At 42.6% G+C, this 23,171-nt stretch overlaps 1 protein-coding gene across 13 annotated transcripts in view; it reads right to left on the bottom strand.

Annotated features, from left to right (window-relative positions):
• Positions 1–23,171, bottom strand: part of lama2 (laminin, alpha 2) — a 136,529-nt gene that overhangs the window by 22,855 nt on the left and 90,503 nt on the right. For 10 of the 13 annotated variants that reach the window (XM_029752788.1, XM_029752892.1, XM_029752861.1 and 7 more), the window contains 11 exons: positions 21,878–22,021; positions 19,320–19,496; positions 18,652–18,837; positions 14,979–15,097; positions 14,578–14,695; positions 13,769–13,903; positions 12,610–12,734; positions 12,442–12,528; positions 12,095–12,288; positions 4,646–4,788; positions 3,529–3,627 (listed from right to left, as the gene is read on the bottom strand). In XM_029752788.1, the coding sequence (XP_029608648.1) occupies positions 3,529–3,627; positions 4,646–4,788; positions 12,095–12,288; positions 12,442–12,528; positions 12,610–12,734; positions 13,769–13,903; positions 14,578–14,695; positions 14,979–15,097; positions 18,652–18,837; positions 19,320–19,496; positions 21,878–22,021 (1,527 nt within the window). The remainder of the gene's footprint in view (positions 1–3,528; positions 3,628–4,645; positions 4,789–12,094; positions 12,289–12,441; positions 12,529–12,609; positions 12,735–13,768; positions 13,904–14,577; positions 14,696–14,978; positions 15,098–18,651; positions 18,838–19,319; positions 19,497–21,877; positions 22,022–23,171) is intronic. The other 3 variants (XM_029752881.1, XM_029752845.1, XM_029752835.1) reach the window with 1 other exon arrangement.

Here is a 23,171-nt window from a genome sequence, read left to right on the forward strand (position 1 = left end):
ACACTGAAAACTGTTATTTTTTTTCCAGTGAAAGGTTCCTCTGTGGATTTTATATGTTTCGCCTCCACTCTTGCAATTACATTAGACGGCCCCGCTAGACTTAACTCCAAATCAATATGGCATCCAAAATCCAATACGTCTGCCGCGTTACCATTAAACGGTGGTTTAATCACGTGCATATCTGTGCATGTTTTAAATGAGATACATTTTTCAGATTTGTGTACTGTACTTATGACCTGTACTCAAGCATATCTTTGTGTACTTCAACTATGTTAAGAATCCAATATGCCCACGATATACATTCAAACACATTTGTCTGGATATACAGTATAAAAAGGGAAGCATTCTGCTTGGCATGGCAACACGAAGCATTCCAAGACACGATCATCTTTGAGAATCAATGAGGCAACAGGGAGGCTTCAACAAAGGAGAGAGAATCAAACCCTGGACTCTGACACCCTCTCCCTAGCTCTACAACTTGCCCCCACTGTGATATAACTTGCCCATCCATGGAAAACTCCACTCATGGTATTTGTTTCATTAGTCTATTACTGATATACTATATTTACATTTGTGTTGTATGTCAGCAATCAAGATTTCAAGATGTGTAACTTTCGAAATACAGAAATACAGCTGGTATGATGCATTTAGCATCATATTATGCAAAACGCTGCACTGATTGCTAACACGCAAAACACTTTGATACTACACTGAGTGTATAAAATATTAGGAACACCTGCTCTTTCAATGACATAGACTGACCAGGTGAATCCAGGTGAAAGCTATGGTCCCTTATTGATGTCACCTATTAAATCCACTTCAATCAGCGTAGATGAAGGGGAGGAGACAGGTTAAAAGTAGGATTTTTAAGCCTTAAGACAATTAAGACATGGATTGTGTATGTGTGTTTTTCACACTCTTTTTCTGTATGTATCAAGAATGGTCACCCAAAGAACATCCAGCCTACTTGACACAACTGTGGGAAGCATTGGAGTCAACATGGGCCAGCATCCCTGTGGAGCCCTTTCGACGCCTTGTAGAGTCCATGCCCCAACAAATTTAGGCTGTTCTGAGGGCAAAAGGGCAGTCGTTTTTGGGTGAAGTTTTCCTTTAAGTCGCCTCCTTACCATTTCGAATTGAGCTTTGATTAATTGCTGGTCCAATACGTCTGCCTGAATCCAACAAGACCTTCTGCTGGCTCACTGCATTTGTGATGCACATTGGAATGTTTCGATGCACTCTTATCGTGTTTGGGTTAAGCTGGCACATTGCCTCTTCCAGACAATCATGTCCACCATCCTGGCTGTCTGCCCTGGAGTTGCCGTGTTGACATGGCGACATTATGGTGTATGGGGAAGATGCAACCACACACGACAAGCTCATAAGGCAGGTGTTCACTACAATGAACCAACACAATCTGACAGTCAATGCCATCTTATTGGGCCTTCATATGTCATAGGAATTGCACCTCTCCAACGTCAATGCCGTCCTTAATCTCCCAGAACTCTCCTTGATAAGCCCACTCCACAATCAGTCCTCTTCTCAGGCAGTTACTAGAGACAGAGACACCATGGAAATAGTATTCCCAACATCCCTATGAGGACATATGCCATTTATGCCATACAAGAGGCACCTTAGGATGGGAAGACTTGCTTTATGTGATGGTTTATGGTGGCTGGGGATTGACTGTGAGACAGTCGCTTGATCATCTCCATCTCCTCTGCAACTCTTTTACCGTCCATCGAAGCCCAGGGATCATCTTCAAATGTATATGGGTGTGGAGCTGTGCTATGTCCCTCACAACCAACGCTTCTCAGTCATAGTCCATGACCCAGCTACACTCGAACTAATCTCTATGTAACCTGAGGTCACCCTCAATGGTGCTGTTACTCATCACATCTCCTGCTGGGCGTGCCCCAGTCTATAACGACCATAATATCATCCTACCTGACTTCCAAACGAATATAAAGAAATATGTAGGACGTGACCTGCAGGACGATGCCACTTTTAACATACAAAAACTCTAAAGGCAAGTCTGTTTGTGCCTACTTATATTCCACATTTTAGCAATATCAGAGCATGCAATATTTGGTTACATGAGCTTACATGGCTTATATGGCTCTCCTCCAGCAAGGCATTATTCTGTACTGTTTGAGTTTAGTTCAATTTAACCACTTTTGCAGTAAAATAATTTTACACAACCATCCATTTCATATATGGGAGACCTTAAAGATATGGAAAAACATGGTTGTGTTTTGTTATACCTCGGGTAGGGGTATTAAAAAAAATGTGTGAGGCCTTGCTACTGGCCTGACAAGGTCAATCGCTATATATTGTTCCTGTGTGAATGAACCAACAGAGAAAGCCCACGAATACACAAAGAACCAATGTCATTGAAAATAAATGAATTCTTTACAATAACCAAGGTTGAAAGATACTATGCATCTTTGTTTTGAGCGAGGAACAACACGACGCTCAGCAGGGGATTCACAACTTGGACTAAAGGTACTTTTAACAGGCGACATAACAAAGTGGTATTGAATGCCTGTTGAGTTATGAGGACAGAATCAGGGAAAATATCAATGTCAGAATGTATTATTTCTTTTTTTGTCAGAAAAAGGAGAAGTACATATGTCATTTATAGAGTATGCATGGTTTGTTGTTAACAGAGAAAGCTCGATCCAAGGATATTTTGATCAGCTTTAATAATGCACATAGATTGTGGCTACTTGCAATGTAATTGTCTGCATCATTTCCAATCCCCCATATATATATATATATATATATTTTTTATTTTTGTAAATATATGGCCATATATATTTGGTATTAAATATATTTTCCTTCTTTATTATTTTCCCCTAACCCTACCACCCCTCCCTAATTGGGGTAAACTAATAGACAATAATACTTAGGCTTCTACTTTCAGCTTACACATACTACAGTATATACATTTTTACAGACACAGTATATTTTACATTAGTTATCTTTTCTTTCTTTTTTTGTCTATCCAGGATCTTTCTGCAACAGAACATTCTATGTTCTCAGACACAAAGAAAACCTTGCTAGAACCGGTATCTCAAAGTTAAATACAAAAGTATTCATCTGTTTTCAGTCCTCGGTTCCTGTCCTCACTTGAAGTTGATATCTTTCTTTTAATGACAGATTCATTTCAGAAAGATTAACAAAAAAAATCTATTGTTGTAATGGTCACTGTTTTTGACTGTATGTATCAACTGAAAGCTAACATATGACCTAACATCAATCAACATATTGATTGACTAATTAATAAAATAAATAAAAAGCTTCACTCACAACTGCCTATATCTTTCACACTAATTATTGTAAGCGTACATTCAAGGCTGTCTTTTGATGGCTTTATGAATTAGGATGGTCCAGTTTCAGTTGACCCATTTACTAGACTGTGACGAGGGAGCCAGGACAGCCACATAGTGGCCACAGCGACAGTAGCGCCAGCCCCTGGGAACTCAGGAGTGGACAGTGTCAGCCTGGCCTGAGTGTCCTACCTACCCGACTCAGCAGATCGTCCATCTCTGTCACCAGGCTGCCCAGGTTACTGTCGGCCAGCTGCAGGCGCCTCTCCGGCGAATTCTGTGGCGAGAGCATGTGCTGTGTGGAAGACAATGCACACACACACACACACACACACACACACAAACACACACACACACACACACACACACACACACACACACACACACACACACACACACACACACACACACACACACACGAGAGAATGTCAGAATGGGGCATTAGGCAGAAAGGTCATCTACTGTTTAAATCACCATGGGTCTGGGGAGTGAGGTGTGAGCAGAGCCTCGATACCCTGTATTTAACCATCCACCCCAGCCCAATTCATCAGTGTTATGCCAGTAGGGCTCCTGCCAGACATCTCCTCACAGGCCTATAAGAAGCAAAGCACCAGCAGCTGGAAAAGGGCATCTAGCTCAGTGGATTCCAAAAACGCAGCTTGAGCCAATGATCTGGCTTTCCACATGAGGGTAGCAATCAAGTGATGTCTTCATTGGCCCCCCTCACAATGCCCTTTAGCAATAATCTGCATCTTTGTTGTGCCTGATATCTCCAGCTCCATCTCCTCTGCTTGCCGAGGATTTGGGGAAACTGCACTCTTGTTATCGCGCCGCTGAGATGCGTTTGAATGCCACTGTTTGTGTAATATATCACTGTTATGTCACTGTTACAGCGTGTGGTGTTAGTGTCTTTGTTCTTTGTGTGAGAGAGAGAGGTGGATGCCGTTAGCTGAACGGAGTGGAGCTATGGTATTGTCTGGAGGGGATATGAGGAGTGTTTGAAACCGGGGTGTGAGTCGGGCTCCACGCCCCCCCCCCCCCCCCCCGAGACACTAACAGCTGAGAGATATTTACACAGCACCTTGTCCAGGTGGGCAACTTAATCACAACCGATTCTGTTCATCTTAGCAATTCAGTCAGGTACTCACTAGTGTGAGTAAACAAACACGCCAAATTGAATGTAGGCCTACAGAGACAAACTTGATCTTAGGAATCTAGATATCATAGATTTGTCTAATACAGGAATATTGTAGTACTCTCTCTTCGGAGCGAAGGTGAACACTAAAGGAAGTGTTTGGGTGCTTTCTATTCACCTTGAGTTCCTGCGTCATGTTCTCAAACCGGTAGAGGACTTTGTAGGGTGGTGGCAGAGGGGTGGTGAGGTTGACACTGGTGATGATACGATGCAGTCTATCCATATCTCTGATGAGGAGCCCGGCACAGTCATCATCGCAGGCTGTAACACACACACCGACACACACCGACACACACACACACACACACACACACACACACACACACACACACACACACACACACACACACACACACACACACACACACACACACCATGGCAGTTAGAAACCTCTAATGACAAGTGGTCTCTAATGACACCAATTAAAACCATTAGAGAGCGTTCAGGCTCGTTCAGAGAATCAAATAATAATCCCAGCTAACGTGTGTGGCCAGGGTGACACTGAGCTCTGAAGCTGTGTGTGGGTGTATACATGGGGGACACTGGGACAGTCTCTCATTGGGACACCAAGACACTCTACTGGGGGTCAATGGGTCAACCCCAAGGGCATGGGGATGCTAATGGTAGCTTGTTGCCTGGCAACATCTCTACCAAAGGGACATGTACTGTCACACATGAAAAAATAGTAGTTTACTATAGAATACTACAGCACTTACTATAGAATTCTGTAGTAAATTGTAGTATACTGTAGAATACTATATTACACACTGCAGTATCCCTCAATCATGTGTAGTACTTACTATAGAATGTAGTAGTATACTGTAGAATAGTAGAATAAATACTACAGTAATGTCTGCAAAAACACTACACTTTTTTAGTAAACACTACAGTATTTAATTTGGGTATACCTTGCCCAGTCCAGTCCTCCGTATCCCAATTTGTGCCACCCGTAAGTGAGAAACTTACATGCCAAGTATACAGTATACCATATATTGTGTTCCCTACAGGTTATAGTTCAGAGCAGAAGCTCTGAACTATCTGTTCAGACCCCAGTCCTACCTGCCTACAGTTTATGGAAAATTTGCTATTTTTGTATTTCTCCATAAGGCCTCCAGTTCTATGTCAAAGATAGTAAAACAAAAACACTATAGTAAATACTATAGTAATGTCTGCAAAAACACTACAGTAAATACGACAGTAAACTACCGTATGCAAAAATATTACATTAATTACTACAGTATATACTACAGTTTTATTTTACTACAGTATTTATACTATAGTTAACTATAAATACTACAGTATACTACAATAAATACAAGCCTGCAAAAACATTACAGGGAATACTACAGTAAAGTCTGCAAAAATTATACTGTGAATACTATAGTATTTATACCATAGACTTTTTCATGTGGGGTAGCTACAAGGGCAACTATGTTAGCACCGGAGAAGAGGACAAAGTCTGGGAGAAGTGCTTTTTAATCTGAGCGACATAGTGGAACTGGTTGAACCCCAGCTTCCTCCTCCTTCACCTTGTTTAGTTTCATCCCATTCCCCCACACACACCAGTGCTCTTTCAAAAGACACAACCACTCTTTGAAAACCCTTCAAGGTAGTCATCCTCTATCCTCTACTCTTTAGGCTTTGGAGAATCCTGGAGTTTCTGTGCTGGTTTGAGATTAGACAGGAGCAACACTGGGGGAAGGGATCTCGAGCGTGAAATTTAACACAGTGTGAAATGGCTTTTGGCAGCCCATTATGAGTGTTCGACATGCCACAAGCAACGAGAAACAAAACACACACAGTACACACGCGCACACACACACCACTACAATCAACAAACCATGTGTGAATTCATCATATCCTTCGAATTTCTCCTGAATTTTGCCACATAAAAAATGAGTTGAGAAATTAACGTCAGAAAAGTTTGTTTTTTATATACCTGCTGTTATAAAGGAGGAAGGCCTGACAATCCACACAGTAAGAGAGCACACATCCTGTGAATGTGAGAGTTTGTGATAAAACACTCCAAAATGCACACACTGCATGAAATACATGCAAATCCTGTTACCCTCCCCAAAGGCAAGACAACATGCAGCCAATCAGTTTCACCTGAATCATCTGAAATACTGTATCTAACAAGCAATGGACCCCTACCATCACTGCTTCAGGAAACCTGCTAGAGTCCACGACTGGGAACAGTTAGACATTATTTCAGATAGTCAGCTTGCCAGGTTAGTTGGCACCGTAGCCTACAGAATTGTATCTAAAACATACAGTACTATTCATTGCCTGAAGTATGATAACATGTAGTCTCAGACAAATTACAATAATTCAAGAGCAAACAATGTTACAAATGAAGCTCTGATAACTTTCGACTTCATTTTTGACAAATATAGTGACCGCCATCTTTGTTTACTTTGGGATTGGCACTTGGGATAACATGTTGTCTGCCGTGGGATATATATAATATAGCCTGTAGTACATTGTCTCCCTCGGCCCTGCCAATTGCTCAAAGCAAATGATCGGACTTGCTGTGCTATGCTAAATCTAAATTATTAACATCGGGGGGATCTTAACCTGGATTGGTTGATGCCAGTATCAGATAAACTGAAAGATATTTGCACTGAGCTAAATTGAACTCAAATGATAACTAAACCAACCTGCCCCAACTTAAAACAGCATGAAAAATCTACTCAGCTACACTTGTCTTAAATTATGTGTTAAATTGCTTAGATCGTAGGATTCACTGTGCTGCCATATTTATAGACCTATCCAAGGCCTTTGATACTGTCAACCATCACCTACTCATTCCAGCTGTCTTGCAATTGGTTTGGGAACTATCTGTCAGACAGGTCACCATGTGCGCTTTCTGATGGTGTCAAGTTACCTTGATATTACTAAAGGTGTCCCGCAGGGGTAGATTTCAAGACCTGTTTTCTTTATATAAATAATATTGGTCTATCTGCAAAAACCTGTAACATTCATCTGTATGCTTTTGACCCTACTGCTGACCAGGCTATGTTATAGCTGCAATCTGATTTTGTTGCTTGCAGAAAGCCCTTGTTGATTTTAAATTGATACTTAACACAGGAAAAACTGAATGTATGTCTAATTCTCTTAGAAATATTTCAGATGGTTTACACACAGATGGCATTGGAGGATTTTCTCTTCGAGGAGGTTCCCGTCCTTAAACAACTGGGATTTTGGATTGACAAACATTTGAGGTTTAAACAACATATGGATGAGCTAGTTAAGAAGCTGAGATTTAAAGGAGGCTTCTTTTATAGAACTACGTCATGCCTCTCTCTAAACAGCAGGAAGCAGGTTGTACAAGCAACCTTCCTGCCAGATCTTGATTATGGTGGCACCTTTTATCAGAATGCAGCAGCCACTAACCTAAAAACCTTGGATGCAGTGTACCATAGCACGCTTCGCTTTACCACAGGTGACAGGTTTAATACTCACTGCATCCTTTATCAGAAGGTCAGCTGGCCCTCTCCAAATTTCCGTAGATCACTTAATTTCTAATTTTTTTGTTAACAAAGCTCTGCTGCACAAGCGTGCAACATACACTACATGACCAAAAGTATGTGGACATCTGCTCGTCCAACATCTCATTCCAAAATCATGGGCATTAATATAGAGTTGCCCCCCTTTGCTGCTATAACAGACTCCACTCTTCTGGAAAGGCTTTCCACTAGATGTCGGGACAATGCTGCAGAGACTTGCTTTCATTCAGCCTCAAGACCATTAGTGAGGTCGGGGACTGATGTAGAGTGATTAGGCCTGGCTCACAGTCTGCGTTCCAATTCATCCCAATGGTGTTAGATGGGGTTAGAGGTCAGGGCTCTGTGCAGGCCAATTAAGTTCTTCCACACCAGTCTTGACAAACCATTTCTTTACGGACCTCGCTTTGTGCAAGTGGGCATTGTCATGCTGAAACAGGAAGGGCCTTCCCCAAACTGTTGCCACAAAGTTGGAAGCACAGAATATATATATAATGTCATTGTATGCTGTAGCGTTAAGATTTCCCTTCACTGGAACTAAGCTGAACCATGAAAAACAGCCCCAGACCAATATTCCTCCTCCACCAAACTTTACAGTGGGCACTATGCATTTAGGCAGGTAGCGTTCTCCTGAAATCTGGCAAACCCAGATTCATCCATCGGACTGCCAGATGGTGCAGCGTGATTCATCACTCCAGAGAACGCGTTTCCCATGCTCCAGAGTCCAATGGCGGCAAGCTTTACACCACTCCAGCTGATGCTTGGCATTGTGCAGGGTGATATTAGGCTTGTGTGCGGCCGCTCAGCCACTGAAACCCATTTCATGAAGCCCCCGACAAACAGTTATTGTGCTAACGTTGCTTCCAGAGGCAGCTTCGAACTCGGTAGTGTGTTGCAACTGAGGAAAGGCGGTTTTTACACGTTACTCATTTCAGCACTCGGCAGTCCCATTCTGTGAGCGTGTGTGGCCTACCATTTCACGGCTGAGCCATTGTTGCTCTTAGATGTTTCGACTTCACAATAACAACACGTACAGTTGACCGGGGCAGCTCTAGCAGGGCAGAAATTTGACCAACTGACTTGTTGGAAAGATGGCATCCTATGACGGTGCCACGTTGAAAGTCACTGAGCTCTTCAGTAAGGCCCTTCAACTGGCAATGTTTGTCTATGGAGATTACACAGCTGTCTGCTCGGTTCTATACACCTGTGTCAGCAATGGGTGTGGTTGAAATAGCCGAGTCCATCCATTTGAAGGGGTGTCCACATACTTTTGTATATACACTACCGTTCAAAAGTTTGGGGTCACTTAGAAATGTCGTTGTTTTTGAAAGAAAAGCACATTTTTGTCCATTAAAATAACATCAAATCAATCAGAAATATAGTGTAGACATTGTTAATGTTGTAAATGACTATTGTAGCTGGAAACGGCTAATTTATAATGGAATATCTACATAGGCGATCAGAGGCCCATTATCAGCAATCATCACTCCTGTGTTCCAATGGCACATTGTGTTAGCTAATCCAAGTTTATCATTTTAAAAGGCTAATTGATCATTAGAAAACCCTTTTGCAATTGTGTTACCACAGCTGAAAACTGTTGTTCTGATTATAGGGGGGGGGGGACTGTCCTTCTTTAGACTAGTTGAGTATCTGGAGCATCAGCATTTGTGGGTTCGATTACAGGCTCAAAATGTCCCGAAACAAAGTACTTTCTTCTGAAACTCATCAGGCTATTCTTTTTCTGAGAAATGAAGGCTATTCCATGCGAGAAATTGCCAAGAAACTGAAGATCTTGTACAACGCTGTGTACTACTCCCTTCACAGAACAGCGCAAACTGGCTCTAACCAGAATAGAAAGAGGAGTGGGAGGCCCCGGTGAACAACTGAGCAAGAGGACAAGTACATTAGAGTGTCCAGTTTGAGAAACAGACACCTCACAAGTCCTCAACTGGCAGCTTTATTAAATAGTACGTATTCTGTTTATTGTCCAGTCTGTGATATGGCTTTTTCTTTGCAACTCTGCCTAGAAGACCAGCATCCCGGAGTCGCCTCTTCACTGTTAACGTTGAGACTGGTGTTTTGGGGGTACTATTGGGGGTACTATTTGTCAGTTAGAGCTAATTTACCAGCTACGTCTATCGACAGTTGTCGCAGTGACATCATAAACAATCTATTGAAATAGGTACTTGCATAGTGAAGTCTTTTGTTTAGACATGTAGCTAGCTAGCTAAACAATGAACCATAATCCCAACTCATAAAGTTACTACCATGCATGAATCTGCAGGTAGCTAACCAACCAGGTTCAATGTTAGCTAGCTAACATTAGGCTATAACTAGCAATGCTAATGGCTCTGAGATACAAATAATATTACTACAGAGATCATATACGTAATGTTAGCTAGCTAGCCAGCCAGCTAATGTTAGCTGGCTAGCTAACAGTACACTTTAACTTGAAATGAAAAAGACTATCTGACAAAATTAGAAATGTGTAATATCTGAAAATGTAGCTAGCTAGACTCTCTTACCTGTATACATGGATGAACGCTTCTCCCTCTCTGTCACGGGTGCAATGGTTTCCCTTAGTTTGAAGATGTAATCCGGAGACAGGTGTTTAATACAGCAGCCTTCTGTGTGTTGTCTTTTCGACCCAGTCTGCATATTTGCAATCAAATGCCAGAATCTCCTTAGCTATCATACTCTAATTCCACTGATTTCAAAACTCGGTCCTCCAGAAAGTGGAGAGCAACACTTACGCAGTTCTACTACATGATATCTTTAAAAAAAAGCAGCATTAGATAGGATTACCTACACATACTGACCACCTCATATTATAGACAGAAGCTACACATGGCAGACCAATCCAAACTCATCTCTCGGCATGTCCAGCCCAGTTATTATCTCAGCCAATCATGGCTAGGGGGAAGGTTGCTGACTTTTTCCATGGCTAAACCAACTAGGCTCGTACTTTAACAACTGTAATCATATTTGCAGATGGCATACAAGTTTGTTATTAAGGCACATGAAAGTTCACATGTTCCAGAAGGAATTTCTGCCCAAAAACGCATTTTGATAAAAAAATGAAGTTTACGTTCAAATGGCGCTCCTGTGAAGTAGTGACGCGCGACATACGCCTAGTTTCCTGAAACAAGTAACATACTGTATGTCCTATATTTGAGAGATATAAGAAAGCTCAGTTTATTTTATTTTTTAACCCATATTTAACTTTTTGGGGCACTAAACTACTTTCATATATACTTCTATAAATTATTTTAACTGGTACCGGGCTACCTTCAGACGAGTCTTGTGAAGCTTGTGGGCGTTCTAGAGCAAAACAGCCAACATGTATGTGTTCATGAGAGTCTCATCTTTCCATAAAGGAGCCATATACCATTCGGACGCTACAGACGTTTTTGTGAGAAGACACATTTTCTGGATGTCTCCTGGTCTGACAAACACTGCTGTTGCTCTGCCACCTCTGGTGCCAATAGGGCAGTTTAGAACGCTGATGAGGAACACATTCACAGAGGTTTGCGAGTGTTTTGGTTGATTGCAATTTGTGTTGTTGAAATGTAGTGTATCTGTTGTATGTTGTAGTATATTTTTTTGTTGTTGCTGTTTTATTGAATTATCATCTTGATTTGAGAATTGTTTGTTCTCAGGGCACTATTAAGAATGAGACTCTGGCCTCAATTGGGTTCCCCTGAATACATAAAAGTAAAAATAATTATAATTTGTAAAAAATCACTACAAAGTCTTTGAATTCAATAAACTCTAAATTCCCTTTTATGAAGATTATAATCCTCAAGAGGCCTGGCTAACTAAACAGTTTTACAATTGTCCCCAAAGTAATTATCTACCACTTTAGACTCACATAAAAGGTAAAAAATAATTAAAAAAAGGTTTAAAAAAATAAAAAATAAAAAGGCTTAGTCTAGAATATTGAATGAACAAAAACAACCAAGAAAGTCCTACTAAGAAACCTTGCTGATTTTCTGTACTAGTAATTGTGTTTGTGTGTGTATTGAAAACAGTGCTATAGTAAGTTATATTAGTGTACGTACACACAATCCCAGAGGGCCCACACACATGCCTCTCCATGCACTGGCTGCAGGTGCGTCCAGTGGCCCCGGGCCGGCAGCGGCACTGGCCTGAGCGGGGGTCACACGGTTGGGGCCACGCCCCGTACGGGTCACACTTACACTCCTCACACTTCCCGCTGGGGGCACGGGGGTCGCCGTGGTAACCCGTGGCACATCTAGAGGAGCGACAACAAGGTTTAGAGTAGATAACTAACAGAAAGGGATGTTCAGTTAGCAATGTGGGGCGGCAAGGTCCCTGATGAGGTGAGTTCAGTATGATTCACAAAGAGCATGTTGGGGTTTGTAAATGTTGAGGAGAGAGTTCGTACCTCTCACAGTACTTTCCCTCATAGCCCTCAGGGCAGGCAGTACAGCGGTAGTCGTTGAATCCCTCTGTTACACAGGTAGGGCTGAAACTGAGAGAACGAGAGAGCTACAGACGAGAGCTGCTTTATTGTACAATAGTAGAGCCATGCACCTGTGTCTCTGTGACATACTTGTTCTCATGGTTGGTGAGGGGGCAGGCACAGGGCTTGCAGTCGTCGGGTCTGCCCCTCACTACACCATAGTATCCTGGGGCACAGCGTTCACACCTGTCCCCCTCTGTGTTGTGTTGGCAGTTCTGTAGAGAAGACACCCGTCCCTTCACTAATATCATATCCACATTCACAACCAATCACTTCGATTAGGCTACACCTGCAGAATCAAACTAAACCCAGTGGCTGTCGAGGTGGAGGGTGGATGTATTTTAGCTGTTGTTTTGAAGTGAAGGCCCTTCCAGAGTGTGAGCTCTGTCAGCCCAGAGCTGTTTTCCTCTCCTCCCTCAACCACTCTGCTCTGAGAAAAAGTGCCAAACTGACAATTGAGAGAGGCAATACTAATCAGTCAGCGGAAGTTGCGGCCTACTGAGCCGTGGTATTCCAAAGACGTTCATTAACTTCCTGTGTACCTCAATTAACCAAATTACGCTGTACAAACTGATTTAACATTTTCAATTTGCCTGCTCCGTAAAATGCAAATGATATTGTTATTAGCACAAATACAAATGAAAGCTGGGATTGCTTTGACAACATAGAGTTCCAGTTCCACACTATAATATGAGGCAGGACTGGCTTCCATTTGCTCTAGGGGAAGATTTGGGAAGCAGAGAATAAGAGTTTTGTTGGTCATTAGCTTGACCAAAAGGCCCTGTTTTATATTTGAAGGGCACATTATGTTCCACATTAAACAGCACGGACTTCTCTCTAGCGTAACATCTTTGTTAGTATTTCCAAGTCAAATCTACCCCAGACACTAACCTATGCTCTACTTCCTGGTGGCAGTGGACCATGTGGCCAATCAAATTGCTTCTGAACAAATCTGCTGATCCTCTACACTTGGAGAAAGTGCAACTGTTCAGACTGAGAGCTGGTTTGAAAACCAGGGGAGCTGAGAAGATAGAGGATAAAAGGAGGAGAGTTTTTCATTGGCTAGATAAAGGTCTGGGCTGATGTAAATGTGAAACAGAGCAGAAAAGTAAAGCGTTGGGCTAATTACCCATCTATGGCAGAGAGTAGAGTAGAGTGGGCGGGTATGGGTGCAGTCCTAGGGCAGCCTGCCAACCAGTGTCAACGACACCCTTCTCCTCAGGTCATGGGGACTTTGTAAAGAGCTTACCTGGCAGATGGATGTCTCTGGGTCACAGGCCTCACTGTGCCTGTTGCACTGGCACTGCACACAGCTCCCGATGCCTGCTCTGGAGGCTGCGCCACCGCTGCGGGCAGACAGGCGGTAAAACCCGGCCCCACATTCCTGCCGATGGGCGAAGCAGAGACAGACACACGGTTACTGGTTAGGCTGTTACACCCCCCCCCGAGCCGCTCACGCTAGTGCCAGGCTCCACTGGAGCTCCAACGAGACACACGTACTGAGAATTAATCGGGTCAATTTGAAAAGCCATCTGTTCCCAGCAAAAACGTTAAACGCCTGTTTAAAAATACTTTATTAACTATGTGGCAGCTTCAAATACGTGCCATCTGTCTGGTTTGCTTATAGCCACCTTTATGGGGAATCCAGTAGGAGACACATCAGTAACACTCAGGTTTGGATGGAAGTTGTCGTAGTAACACAAGAGTTAATTAGGAGTGTATTAGAGCCGCGCTAAAGAGTGGGGGAGCTTTAGATGTGTCTGGATGGAGCTGTGAGAAAGAGAGGGAGAGAGAGAAAGAGAGAGAGAGCTGGCAGTTTTGATGAGAAGGATTGTCTTGTGGAGTGTTTCTAACAGCTGTTTCCTCCTGTCTCCATGTCTGTGGCTCTGATTGGACCGTGACTGACTGCCACACACACACACACACACACACACACACACACACACACACACACACACACACACACACACACACACAGCCCTCTCTGATGGATGACCCTGTCGCCGTGGCTGATGCTCTGATGGGAGACACAGCTGGCTCAGTGGCTAGCTAGCTTACCTCGCAGGACAGGCCGGAGTAGCCCAGGGGGCAGTCACACTTCTCTATCTGGTGGGCCCGCTCACTCTCCATGGACGGCCTTCCCTCCTCTGCCACCTCCATAGAAATCTCAGAGATCCTGCGTTTAGTAGAGAGATAGAGACAGGGAGTGCGACAGCCATGTGAGCCAATGTCAACAATACAACTATACTTGAAACATGATATTATCAAACGCTATTGCCCCTCGTTCATTAAATGGAATGAACAAGCCACTGTTAAATGCAGAGGGTTATCCATGTAAACATGACATGATTAATCTGACCGTGATACTAAAAGAAAGAGTGTAGACTAAACAGCCCTCTAACAGTATGTTTCAGTCTAGCCCATTGTGTGTTCAGACAAAGAAAGAGAGGAGAGCTCACCTGCTGTGTCGCATCATGTTCCCATGGGAAGCCTTGATGAGGACGTAGTCAACATAAAACAGCACGTCCATGAAGTCCTCGCGTGTCATGGCCTTCTTGTCTTCGTACTTCCACTCGTGCTGAAAAACAAAACATGTTTATGACATCACTAGCATTGAGATCCTATTCACTTACTCGAGAGGCTATGTCAAAGTTCCAGAATGTAGTGAAAATGGCAGCCATATTGGTCAGGGAGAAATTCAAACCAGTCTAATCGGAAGGAATGGCAGTAGTGGCATAATCCTAATTTTACTAATGCAGGAAAATAAAAGTAAGGCATGTGATATATAAGAAATTGTGCATTAGAATTATTTTATATACAGTACCAGTCAAAATTTTGGACACACCTACTCATTCCAGGCTTTTTCTCTATTTTTACAATTTTCTACATTGTAGAATAATAGTGAAGATATCAAAACATTGAAATAACACCTACGGAAAAAAAGTGTCAAATGAAAATATATTATATATTTGAGATTATTCAAAGTAGCCACCCTTTGCCTTGATGACAGCTTTGCACACTCTTGGCAATCTCTCAACAAGCTTCATGAGGTAGTCACCGTGAATGCATTTAAATTAAAAAGTTAATTTGTGGAATTGTGTTGTGACAAGATAGACAGAAGATAGCCGTATTTGGTAAAAGTCCATATTATGGCAAAAACAGCTAAAATAAGCAAAGGGAAACAACAGTTCATAATTACTTTAAGACATGAAGGTCAGTCAATGCGGAACATTTCAAGAACTTTGAAAGTTTCTTCAAGTGCAGTCGCAAAAACCATCAAGCGCTATGATGACACTGGCTCTCATGAGAACTGCCACAGGAAAGGAAGACCAAAAGTTACCTCTGGATAAGTTCATTAGAGTTACCAGCCTCAGAAATGGCAGCCCAAATAAATGCTTCACAGGGTTCAAGTAACAGACACATCTCAACATCAACTGTTCAGAGGAGACTGCGTGAATCATCGTCGAATTGCTGCAAAGAAACCACTACTAAACGACACCAACACGAAGAAGAGACTTGCTTGGGCCAAGAAACACAAGCAATGGACATTAGACCGGTGGAAATCTGTCCTTTGGTCTGATGAGTACAAATTTTCGATTTGTGGTTCCAACCGATGTGTCTTTGTGAGACGCAGAGTAGGTGAACGGATGATCTCCACATGTGTGATTCCCACCTTGAAGCATGGAGGAGGAGGTGTGATGGTGTGGGGGTGCTATGCTGGTGACACAGTCTGTGATTTATTTCGAATTACAGGCACACTTAACCAGCATGGCTACCACAGCATACTGCAGCGATACGCCATCCCATCTGGTTTGCGCTTAGTGGGACTATCATTTGTTTTTCTACAGGACAATGACCCAAAACACACCTCCAGGCTGTGTAAGGGCTATTTGACCAAGGAGAGTGATGGAGTACTGCATCAGATGACCTGGCCTCCACAATCACCTGACCTCAACCCAATTGAGATGGTTTGGGATGAGTTGGACCGCAGAGTGAAAGAAAAGCATCCAACAAGTGCTCAGCCTCCCACTCCTCATTCTATTCTGGTTAGAGACAGTTTGCGCTGTTCCGTGAAGGGAGTAGTACACAGCGTTGTACGAGATCTTCAGTTTCTTGGCAATTTCTCGCATGGAATAGCCTTCATTTCTCAGAACAAGAATAGACTGGCGAGTTTCAGAAGAACGTTCTTTGTTTCTGGCCCTTTTGAGCCTGTAATCGAACCCACAAATGCTGATGCTCCAGATACTCAACTATTCTAAAGAAGGCCAGTTTTATTGGTTCTTTAATCAGACAACAATTTTCAGCTCTGCTAACATAATTGCAAAAAGGTTTTCTAATGATTAATTGGCCTTTTAAAATGATAAACTTGGATTAGCTCACACAACGTGCCACTGGAACACAGGAGTGATGGTTGCTGATAATGGGCCTCTGTACGCCTACAGTATGTAGATATTCCATAAAAAATCTTCAGTTTACAGCTGCAATAGTCATTTACAACATTAACAATGTCTACACTGTATTTCTGATCAATTTGATGTTATTTTAATGGACAAATTTTTTTTATTTCAAGAACAAGGACATTTCGGTAGTGTATGTGGGAACTCCTTCAAGACCGTTGGAAAAACATTCCAGGTGAAGCTGGTTGAGAGAATGCCAAGAGTGTGCAAACCTGTCATCAAGGCAAAGGGTGGCTACTTTGAAGAATCTCAAATATAAAATATGTTTTGATTTGTTTAAACTTTTTTTAGTTACTACATGATTCCATATGAGTTATTTCATAGTTTTGATGTCTTCACTATTATTCTACAATGTAGAAAATAGTAAAAATAAAGAAAAGCCCTGGACTGAGTAGGTGTGTTCAAACTTTTGACTGGTATTCTAATTATAAATACAGTTTATACATGTTTTATTCAAATGTTCTGTATAAATAGCCTCTAAAATATATGCAAACAGACCATAAATGTCGCAAAACATTTTTTATTGGAAAGCTGTGAGTGCTATTATATGATACAATATCAGAACCTGTTGCATTTACAACTTGTCTACAGTAAGTCCTATCATCAACTGATTTCAGCCAGTGTATGGCTGTGGATTGACTGCATTGTTTGAAGGGAATGTTGGCATAGCTTTGTAGCAAGTACGATCTGTACGTGTGGGCACATACTGCATGGCTGTAAGGTGATATCTTTTCCAACTGTCCCGTTATCTGGTTTTAATGTCTATTCTAGAATGCCCTTCTTATCAATCAGAAATGAGAATTCAACAATGCTGTGGTATAAAGTATTTTAATTCCTAATTCTATGATCACTTCAATGTCAATTTCTCATACAACCTCTTCAGTGGTTAGAATCTAGCTTTGAAGAGTTTTTGGGACAATGACAAGAGATGCACTTGCATGGCATCCACCACAAAGAACCATAATTGTGTTTCAGTGTCAAATGGATCATGACTGCATCTTTAGACATTAGGAAACTGTAACAACAAGACAAGAGAGGGTCCACCATGTAAGCCTATGCCATGGGGTTCCCAAACTAGTTTGGCCCTTGACCCCATATTGATATCAAACATTTTTTGTGACCCCACCATGTAATCAAAAGCCAATGTTTACTTTTTAAAAATGTGGGTTATGACAGTCTATTACAAATCAGCCTGACAGTACTTTTGACCGTATTTCAATCTGAAAGTATGGTTTGAAGTGACTGATATGCATCAGAAAGGTTTTGGGAAGTTCAGAAGATCATTAGTCAATAATGTTGCATGATCTTCTGTGTAGAAAAGAGCATCATCATTGATTGTGTTCTTTTTCCTCCAGTCTGATTTAGTGCCTGGTCTTGTCCACTCGGTTCTAACGACTTGTGGGAATAGTAGAGGGAAACGGTATGTACTGTATGTACATGTTCCAGAGTGTCTTATCATTCAGTGATAGGGTCCTAATGTTTTGTAGCTTGAACCGTTCAAAAGCCACATTTGTAGGAAGAAAACAGAAACAGCTCTGTTTATTACAACCTCATTCAACAGCTACCGGAGGTTACTAACGTAACCCCAGTTTTATGAAGCGAAAAAATTTCAAATCAGGTGAACTCACATGGGGTCACGACCCCTAGTTTGGGAAACACTGGCTTATGTCCTTACCTCTGTCATGTCGATCTCATGCCGGGTGAGTTGTCCAATCTGCAGTCCCTGCATGTGGCGGACCATCACCTTGTCTCTGTTGGGCCCTCCCTTTATGATGACCTGGGGTTCGTAGGAGGTGCGGCCTGTCTCGTCACGCCCCTCAAAGTAGATGGCGTACTTCAGCTTGCCGCCGTAGGCTGTGATCTAAAGAGGGGAAACCACATCCAAGTAAAGAAGCTTGTTAGTACTATTCAGAATACAGTCAACTCCTGATAAGTGCAAGTTGGAAAGTATTTCAAAGCAGTATTGTTCACCAGTTCTCAATTCAAATACATTTATTGTCACTCCGGATATCTGTATGTTTGGGTTCAGTGTAAGCGTAGTCTATACGTAAAGCAGTCCTGAGCAATTACATACAGTATATTTTTTTATTTTATTTTTTATTTTACCTTTATTTAACTAGGCAGGTCAGTTAAGAACAAATTCTTATTTTCAATGACGGCCTAGGAACAGTGGGTTAACTGCCTTGTTCAGGGGCAGAATGACATATTTTTACCTTGGCAGCTCGGGGATTCGATCTTGCAACCTTTCGGTTACTAGTTCAACGCTCTAACCACTATAAGGATTCGATTGTACACCTGTTATCAACTTGGGGTTAAATAATATCGAGATGATGGTGCTCTCACCATGGAACCATGGAATTGTTCAGGCAGTCTCCAGTAGTAGAGTTCGGTCAGCTTCTGGGTGACCAGGTCAGCGTTAGCGATGATCTCTGGGTGCTGGAAGGTCACTCCGCTTGTGGTCTCCTGCAGGTTGGCTTTGTCCACCAGGGGCAGCTTGGTCTGCTCTGGTTTCAGGGACAGCTACAGCAGCGAAGACACAACAAACAAACAGCATCACTTACAGGCCTTAATGTCACACAAAATACACACATAATGGGTTGTATTTGGGAAGCTCTGTTCCAAGGGTTTAAATTGCTTATGTTGCGAGAGAGTGATGCAAGTGTTTTTCAAAAGGAAAACAGCCTTTGTGACATTGGACAACTGTATTCTCCAATAACACACCAGGACTCAGCCTCTCACATAGTTGTAGATTAAAATGCATTTCACATCCTGAGGGCAGGCCAGATATGTGTTTAATTGGGCAAGTAGAACATGCATATCTTTAAGAAGCCACTTCTGTACAGTAGACTACGCCTCTGAGGCCCCTGTATTAAATTTGCCCTCCCTTCCCATCTAAATATCCAGCGAATGGCTCACTAAAGGCTCCAGTGGGGCCAGGCTGTGCCCCTCACCTCACCATGCAATCTCATGACTCACTGACTTAGAGAAAATCTCCTGACTTCCAATGAATGAGGGAGAGGATTCTCAACTGTCTGTCTTTTTTTTTCTCTTCGTCTTAAAGCAAACAAACTTAGATTAACTTTGGGACGGCAACCTTTATTTAATTTGTTTGTCGTTTCCATTTATATGAAAGAAGGGTCCCTCTTCCGATGTCCTCAGCCGCGGTCTCCATGGACACAGCGGATGGAGGGTTATCAGGTCTGAGGCGCTCTGGCAGAAAATCCTTATTAAAAACAAACAGGGAAGCTGCAGCTCCCAGCCTCTGCCTGCTCCAAGCCCCCAATAAACCCTCTCCCCCCCACTGTATGAGGCTATAATATATATTATCCTTCTGTTTGTGCCTGGTCCCCCTGGTTCTCGCTACGTTCCATAAATTACAGGGAAATAAGATGGAGAGTAAATACCTGGTTGGGAATGAATCAATGGAGGAGAACCACTTTCATGAAATTAATATTTACTCTGTTTCCCATAAAATCATATAGCTGTGTTGTGGCATTTCTCTCTAGACTATTTCAGTACTTTGGTTGCACATACCGTAAGTTATAAAGTATATCGGACTAATTCATGCTTGTTAACTGTTGCATGAGAACAAATGTTGTTTTATCATAGCCTATATCTACTGTAGCCTATATCAAGTAGCCTATATCAAGTAGCCTATATCAAGTAGCCTATAGCAAGAAAGCATAGAACAGTGGTCACCAACCTTTTCTGAGCCGAGATCTCTTTGAGTGAAAAAGCAGGCCATTTAAACATGACTTAAAAAACGTAAGCCTATGCAACATTAACCTATTAAAAAACACTTCCGTAGCAATGAGGTTTGTGCTGTAGGCTATAGGCTCAATACATCACTGCATATTGGCTATCCTTGAATTGCCCCGCCATCGTTGTTCTTCTCAGACCATTTTAAAATTATATTTTAAAACGGAAGATATATGATCACACTGGTAATATATCATTTGATGTAGGCCTATTACTTGTGAGCCATAAATTGAAATCATTAGCGTTTTGTTTATTTTATTGTGATGGTCAGTCTCAGCGGATGGAGGGAGGGAGAGAGAGAGAGTGAGCAGTGGAGAGGCTGCCTCTCACTGTTCATCAGCTCTTCCTCCTTCTGCTGACTGACCAAAAATGGGACACTGTCTTCCAGCTGATGGCGAAACTCGATCGCACTTCATTTATTTCTGAAATACGCTACTCCTCGATATTAGAGAGACGCAAGTCGCTAACAACAACGCAAATCTATTGATACACTTTGTAGCGCGAGTGGATCGGCACAGGGCATTTTATGGCTTACAAAAGTGTTGAATGAAGTGTTGACAGTACTGAATAAAAATGTTAATATTAAATCATTCAAAAAACAGCAGCAGCCTCTCTCAGTCTCTCTGTCGGCTATCAAATTCTCAGTGGGCTCGTGAAAGCTGCAGACACCGTGATCTGAGCTATCTAGTTAGCCAGTGGTAGGCCTATAAATTGACTTTGCTCTCCGGGTCAGTCGGGTAGATGGGAATTTGTACTTTCAGACACATGAAATGGTTCAAAACGGACCCGGCGCGCAGGGAAGCTGAATCAATTGCACCTACCTCAAACAGCGCGAAGCGAATAAGAAAATAAGAAAGGAAGGCTTTATCATTTGGCTTTTTACAGAAATATTTGGTCTTTGACTAGGAAAGCCTTGGAGATCGACCGGTTGGTGACCACTGGCACAGAACATTATTCATATTATATGCGTTTGTCTGTGTGCGCGTGTGGGTGCTGCGTGATGTGGGTGCACTCACAGTTGCTGTACGTTTGTGTATGAATACAGTACCTGTGTGTGGGTGGACTTGCATGCGATGGGGAATACATGTGTAGATGTGTGCTGCGTGTGGATTTCTGTCACATTTCTTCATGACTTGACTTACCCACATGCGGATGAGGCCCTGTGCCTCAGTACAGGTGCTGGTCATACCAAAGCAGTAACACTGACTGCAGCCAAGTGGGTTGCTTGTGCTCAGGCCGAAGGTCCTCGACTTGCACTGGTCACACTTCAGACCCTGTATATTCACCTGGGGACCGAACACTCAGGAATTAAGACACAGTCCAAGTCCAAAATGGCAGATGACCAATATTTTCCACAAAAAAAAGGACGTTTTCAGTAAAGTATACATAAGAACAAATACAAAATCAATCTGAATAGATTTGCAAAGATAATATAGGCCTAGAGAGATATTTGATTTAAGACAGAGCCAAGCTATAAATAACAGTGACAGAAAAAGTCTCTTGTGCTCTTCGCCTATTCTGCTCTGGACTGATCAAAGAAGGTGATATTCACAAGAATCCAAAGGCAGCCATGTGTGTAGATACAGTAGGTGCATGTCAAAGGGGCTACTGTGTATGTGTACCACAGTGACATGTGTCTGAGAAGGAATGATAAGGGGCATAACCCCGAGTACAGCAGACACACACAGTGACAGCCCTGATAACAGTGCATCACGCCAAAAAACACTATTTCATATGGAACTTTTCCCTTCTATTTTACCTGATGCTTTCCCCTAGCTAATACACTCCCAAAGCATCCAGAACTGAGAAGGAGCATTCACAACAGACATTGGTTGTGCCATGAACTACATATAAACACTTTGTTTACACACCAGTCTGTGGGTTCAACTTTAAGGAGGATGCTAAGGATGCCAGAAATTCCATTGCCATGGCTTCATGTTAACACACAGAGCCACGCCACCCCATCACCGTGTCCATCACCCCTCCAGTCACTGTCCATCACCGTGACCTTCACTAACATCCCCAAACCCCATCAACCTCTTATCTCTATCCTTCCATCCCAGCAGTCTAAAATAAACAGCCAGCGAGGGAAGACGCGCGCACACAGCAGTACAACAAGAGACCCAACAACAACAACCTTCTGCATGTGTCACCTTTACGTCAGAGTAGAAAGCGCTCTCTCTCTCTCTCTCTCTCTCTCTCTCTCTCTCTCTCTCTCTCTCTATGAGAGTCATCACCTCTCATAGCTGGCCCTATGTGACAGCCTGTCACAATGTCACAGCGCTGTCACTGTGAGGCACGGAGCCGAGGATGGCGACGCCCGCCTGCCTGCCTGGCGCTAGCTAATCTGAATGCCTTCCCCCCACGTCAGGTCTATTTCCATCTCACACTTCCTCCCCCACACAGATACACACACAGACGCTACCCTGCCTGCCT

This window comes from Salmo trutta, chromosome 1 (assembly GCF_901001165.1).
Source record: "Salmo trutta chromosome 1, fSalTru1.1, whole genome shotgun sequence".
Taxonomy (NCBI): domain Eukaryota; kingdom Metazoa; phylum Chordata; class Actinopteri; order Salmoniformes; family Salmonidae; genus Salmo; species Salmo trutta.